This window comes from Phytophthora infestans, genomic scaffold (genome assembly GCF_000142945.1).
Source record: "Phytophthora infestans T30-4 supercont1.39 genomic scaffold, whole genome shotgun sequence".
Classification (NCBI taxonomy): Eukaryota; Oomycota; class Peronosporomycetes; order Peronosporales; family Peronosporaceae; genus Phytophthora; species Phytophthora infestans.
The window spans coordinates 593,471-599,500 of NW_003303720.1; the positions used below are offsets into that span (position 1 = coordinate 593,471).

The following is a 6,030-nucleotide window of genomic DNA, read 5'->3' on the forward strand; positions in this document are numbered from 1 at the left end:
ACTAGCCCAAAACACAAAGTAATCATGTTAGAGAATCATATATTTGAACGAAGAAAACACGGTTGTTTAAATACACGATGTGGCTTGGTGGCGGCCCGTTTCGATCTCGGAAACTGAACGAGTCACTCCTCACCGATGGCAGGTTCTTTAATGATAAACGTCACAGAAACGTGTGAGCACGTTGACGATAAGGTCTACGGTTTGAATGCGCAGGGTGGCACTTGGTCTTGAGTCGCCCCAGCGCAGTCTTCTTGCTGTCTTGCCAGAACGATTTGTTGTCCTCGCAATATCTATCAGCACCTCTAAGAAAATTGTATCTAACATGTACGACACGTAGTGCAACGCGGCATAAACTACATACAGTAATCAGGTTAAGTCTACCAAATACGCGTGTCAGTTGCCGGAGTTTGCAGTTTGGCTGGTCGAACGGCTTCACTCTCGCCTTCAACACCCCCGAAGCGGGCAAGTCTAGCAAGGAAAGAAACAAGCCCCCGTAAAGGAATTTGAACACCCCACGTCAATCAAAGTCGACAAGTTATCTGGTGCGTAGCCTGAAGCGTTTCCACGCCACGTCACCCCCAACCATCCTGCGTCCCACCAAGACAGAGCCAACCCAAGCTTCCCTTCAAGTCCACCAGGGGGATGTAACCAGCCCCACCGACGGGTACACAAGGTGATCCCTCAGCAACCCCACCGTTATAGGAGTTCCCCCTCCATCAGTTGGTAGTCCGGGGCACGGTGTGTGAGATTGGATCGCAAGTTTTGCGAGAGCCACTCCACCACACGATCTCGAAGAAAGGAGGAGAAAGTAGTTACCAAATGAAAGCTGTCAGAAGACTAACAAGATCAATACATGAACATTACCTGGATGAAACCCGGGAAACCCTGTTTCTTTGTGATTGGAGCGTTTTCTACCCACCATGGCCTGAACATTGGCGAGAGCTTCAAAAGGCTGTCACTTACAATTTTTCGTAGAATGTGGACGTACGTACTGTCCAGGTTTGAGTATCTGTAAAATACCTGCTTGAAGTCGTCGACTTTTCACTGGCTACGAAAGCTCCGACAAAGTGGAAACGCCGTCACTTTAGCATTTGCTCAAGTAAAGCGCAGGCGTTATTTTTCGGGCTTACAACCCGGTTGAGACTTTCACGTGTAATGTATGGCCAATAATAAATACTTTGCACATGGTTCGGCCTCAATACCAGCGATCCTGAAAAAAAAGAATTACAACCTGACCAAGCCTGACCATACCTGGGGCTATCAGAATCTGAGTATTTTCGAAAGCTGGAAAACTGAACGAGACCGTTGTCTATGGGGTTGTATCTAGCTAGCCGAGTGCCGCCGCTACGCGGCGGGTAAGAATGAATGTCGTTCCTTGTATTTTGCCTCCGTTCCGCTCGCCACGGGCTCGCTTCACTACTCGCACGGTAAGTTGGCAAATTGTGGCTCAGGCGGACCCAAAAGCCCGCAGGGTTGCAGAAGATGCCGATTTGGGCCGCCTCGCTGCGCTCGGCAGCTTTTAGGCCAATCGGGGCCACCTTCGCTGCGCTCGGCAGCCAGTAGAAATATTTAAATTATTTTATCCAATGATTTGTCCGGAAAAGCGGACAGGCACGACAATTTAGTGTGACGGACAGACAGGTTGCTGCAGTAGATGTTTAAGACTAGCAGAGTGCCGCCGCTACGCGGCGGGAAAGAATGAATGTCGTTCCTTGTGTTTTGCCTCCGTTCCGCTCGCTACGGCTCGCTTCACTACTCGCATGGTAGGCTGGCACATTGTGGCTCAGGCGGGCCCATAGGCCCGCAGGGTTGCAGAAGGTGCCGATTTGGGCCGCCTCGCTGCGCTTGGCAGCTTTTAGGCCAATCGCGGCCACCTTCGCTGCGCTCGGCAGCCAGTAGGAATATTTAAATTATTTTATCCAATGATTTGTCCGGAAAAGCGTGACAGGCACGACAATTTAGTGTGACGGACAGACAGGTTGCTGCAGTAGATGTTTAAGATGATGATTCGAGCGCTCCAAAATTAAATTCAAAATCGCAGCTAGTGCTAAGACCGCATCTTCCTTCTCAACATGATCCAAAAACAATCCTAATTTTCCTAAATAGATCAGTTCGTTTTTCGAGATCGCAGATTTGCAAGACACACTACAAACACTTTTTCTTTTCCAGAAATTACATTGGTAAGGCTGTTATGTTGACTTTCTGGAGGTCTTGGCCGTGATGTTCTAATACTTAGTTCCAGTGAAATATTTTTTTAGACCATTGGATTTACCCTTTTTCTGACAATTGCTCTAAAATCTTGAGCTAGTCCAAAAGCTAAAATTCTATAGTGGGTGACGAAATTTCATCACAAACATTAATACTGTACAGGCTCAATTATGTTTGGATTTCGAGCTCTCCGTGTAAATCACCTGACACGATCGACAATGCTATATTCGGGGGCCCTGTGGGCGGGCACCCTCATCAAGGATTAAAGGGAAGTCGTCGGAGAGATACCACTACCGGTACTCCCAAATCTTCTATGTAGAGTTTTGCCTGCGTTCCGGTTCTTTAGATTGGAGTCCCTGGGTCAACACGTTATGTGGCGAGACAGCTGTCCATTATTTTGGTGCCAGGTCCCGGTGCGTTTCTGGTTGTCTGTCCGTTGGCCAGCCTCCAAGGCTTATCCAATTCTAGGGGACGGGGGGGGGGGGCACTACTGCTGACATGTGAATCGGCGAACAACGTTAGCGACAACCAACATTGGCGTTAGATAACAAATCAGCAAGCCACAGATAAAATCTGTCACACTATTTTTTAGGGGCAGTTTTTGCTAGCTACTTACAGTAGAAATTGATCTTCTTTGTGGAATCGAGTTGGTTTTTTCAAGCAGACACGAAAAGTACTGACAGCTAATGTTGAGCTCAGATTTTTTCTAACCCCAAATAATTCTGCTCAGCAGATGTGCAGTGCAATCTATCTTTGCAGTGTGGGCCAAAGATTCTTTCTAGAAAAAAGGTTTTATAATAGTTTAACATACGTATAAAGCATTGGGATTTTCGTCCTCGAGTATTTTTGTATTCGCAGTTTGTAAGTGCCGTAGCAGTGCCAAGAGAGGGATTGGTTTGGTATTATTAAACGTTACCACAGTATTAATAGCTCCTTCTTCATTTGAGCCTTGCTTGGGTGATACCAGGTGGTTCAAGCTCGCTCAACAATGATGTGAACATCAGTTTGCATTTCTCCCTTCCGAGTGAGCGCCAACATCTGCGGACCTATCAAATCACAACCACACCCCGATCATCTTGTCACTTCCAGGCCATCCTGCACCTCACGTTGCTCCTATCAGCAGACCTCAGTTTCATTTTCTCTTCATCGACTCATTTGCAAGAAATATGACAACCAATAACCACCACACTAAAGGTGGCTGCGCATCCAATGTCTTATCCCAGGACAGCAAGCTCACCCGAGGCTTGAAGCGCGAAGCTGAATCCGTGAGCGTGGCCACAAACAGAGACGAGCCTCCAACCAAGCGCCCCTACTATGGCAAGTGCCAGTACAAGACCGGCAAGTGCTTCAACGAACGCACCCTCAAGCGCAATGGTGAAGCACACTCGCTTTGCGAGGAGCACCGCGTCAAGCAGAACTTGATCCAGCGTCGCAGTGACCGCAAATACCAAACGGTGCATGCCATTCGCCGTCGTGAGCGATCGCAGCGTCGAGCTGTGTTGAAGAAGCAGGTCTCGATGGCGGTGGCCCAGCAGCTCTTTTATGAGCATCAGCAACAGAAAACCCTGGGTATCCCGCTGCCGCAGCATCACCCTTTGCACTTGCTGACGGCCACTGCGAGTGCTGCACCTGACACCCCGAACGCAAGCGGAATCGTGGGCCCTACTCCGCCAATTCAAGTCCCGCATCCGCCTTCAGCATTTATGCTAGATGGCCACCGTAGTGTGGGTGCGCCTCTGTTGTTAACGCTCCGCCCCCACAACGATCGCGTGGAGTGTGCTACTGCGTCGCAAAGTAAGAAAGCGACAAGGCATATCAAGGACGATTCTACCCCTACGGGCATTGATAACTTCACACCAGACTCGTTTCTGAATATCCCAGTATCCCGGGATCACAGCTTGCAAGCTCCAAGAGACCGGGAGAGTTCGCAGAGCAACACCATCAGTGACCACCATGGCTACATGCCTATTGTGTCGTGTTCAGGAGACAAGGAGACGTGGAGTGACGACGACATCGAGTTCCTGCAGACCGTCCTGTTAGCCTAAATGGTTTTGGCTAAAGTATTTACCGAGTTGCGCACTACGATTATTTTCTTATTTTGCGAAATGAAGATGAGTTCGATTTCCTTATAACGGAGGGGGTAGTTTTTAATTAAAGAGGGAAATTAATACCTAGAGAGCATTTCCTCCGCTATTATGAAGCGATGTCCTTATCTTCTGAGTGCACCTTCACCATTATTAGAGGGAGTTTTACTCAGCAAAATCTCGAGCCTGCTCGTGGATTTTCGAGAGGCTGGGCGTCTCCAGTCCTACGACGCTTTGGCCTCCGACCCAAACACTATGGAACGCGTGTGGCCTTCTCCGTGGGCAATACATAATCGGAGATGTACTACACTTTAAACGCGTATTGGCGATAATGGATTTTGAGAGTGCCACTACAAGACTAATATGAATGGCTCACATCGGATACCTTCCAAATGTCATGGCAGCAGGTATAACTGCCCCTGGAAACACGCGTACGCGGCCATTCGAACAAGGCACTAACACTCGAGGCGGTTCGAAGATAAAGGATGAGGACGGACTCCACTATCGTTTTAGTCGAGACTGAGCCAGATTTTCCTCGCTGGCACGCGCGGTGCGTCGTCAACGTTGCGGCACTCGATCGGGTCAGGCGTTGGGCGCTGATCACTTTGTAGTGACGGCTCGAAAGCAATTCGGATTTACGCCAGTCCGAAGCTTTCTGGCCCCACGCCGCGCCTGACCAGGCAGTCAACCTTCCGTCTCATCGAGTTAAGGGTGCTCAATCCTTCGCGCTCAAAATTTGCCGAGATGAAAGAAAAAGACACGCCTCAGCTTCAACTTGATCTTTAATTTATTCAAGTTAAAAAGCACAATACCAACGGCCACTTCAAACGGATGGCATTCAGAGTGAGCTCGCAGAGCTCGTTGCCCATTGCCCCCGTGTCGAGGAGGGCCGCCTATACTGCAAGCTGGGAAAGAGTGAAGTGGGCGACTGTGGTCTCCGTTGCCGCCCTGGGGTTTGTTGAGCTAAATAAGCTGACAGCTGCAACCGCAATGCCATGCGCCTCCCCGTTACAGAAGTGAGGATCCTTACGGCACAGGTAATAGCAATATCAGGTGATTCAGGACGCTCGACACACCAGTATCAGGCGCCGCTTCGCTGGTTAAAGAGCCCACAGTGACAAACAAATGTGCATGCGGACATTGGCACTTGCGGCGTTTGAAGAAGCGTCGAACCGAACCATGCATGCAAAGACGTGCTGTCGACGAATTGCATCGAAGCTTATTAATACGAACTTTAGTGACCAGGACCTGAAGTACTTACAGTACTCCACCCCGTTTTCGCGGGCGTGGATTATATAGGATTTACAAATAAATTAGATTTTAGCTTCTAAACCTTGGTTCTTTTTTGATTCATGACAATCGCATCCGGAAGTTTATCAGAGCGCGAAAACGGGGTGCAGTACTGTACGTACATGCAATCACAATTTGTGATTCACCATTTCGGTGGACCAATCCGCTTGAAGATCTACCGGGTACACGGTGATGACTATCCGCTCAAAAGCGATGCGCCACATCTTGACGACAACCGAGTATGGCATGTGTTGGAATTCTTACTTTTAGGCCGTGCTCGGTTTGCAGGGGCAAATCCAGCTTGTTTGAAAATAAGCTAGAGCTGTAGAACAGTCGTTTTGTTAAGTAAAATAAAGATAAAATAAGTGATCGTGTTCCATCAGAAAAAAACTGGATTTGAAGGCGCAAAGGAGGACGAATCCCAGAGCTGAATTTTGAAACCAGTCGT

The 6,030-nt window shown here is 48.7% G+C and overlaps 1 protein-coding gene across 1 annotated transcript; it reads left to right on the top strand.

Annotated features, from left to right (window-relative positions):
- Window positions 1-3,374: 3,374 nt before the first annotated feature.
- Window positions 3,375-4,253, top strand: PITG_15861 (uncharacterized protein; the record flags this gene model as incomplete). Its single annotated transcript, XM_002898052.1, has 1 exon — window positions 3,375-4,253. The coding sequence occupies one exon, from the start codon at window positions 3,375-3,377 to the stop codon at window positions 4,251-4,253; it is 879 nt and encodes a 292-aa protein (XP_002898098.1).
- Window positions 4,254-6,030: the final 1,777 nt, after the last annotated feature.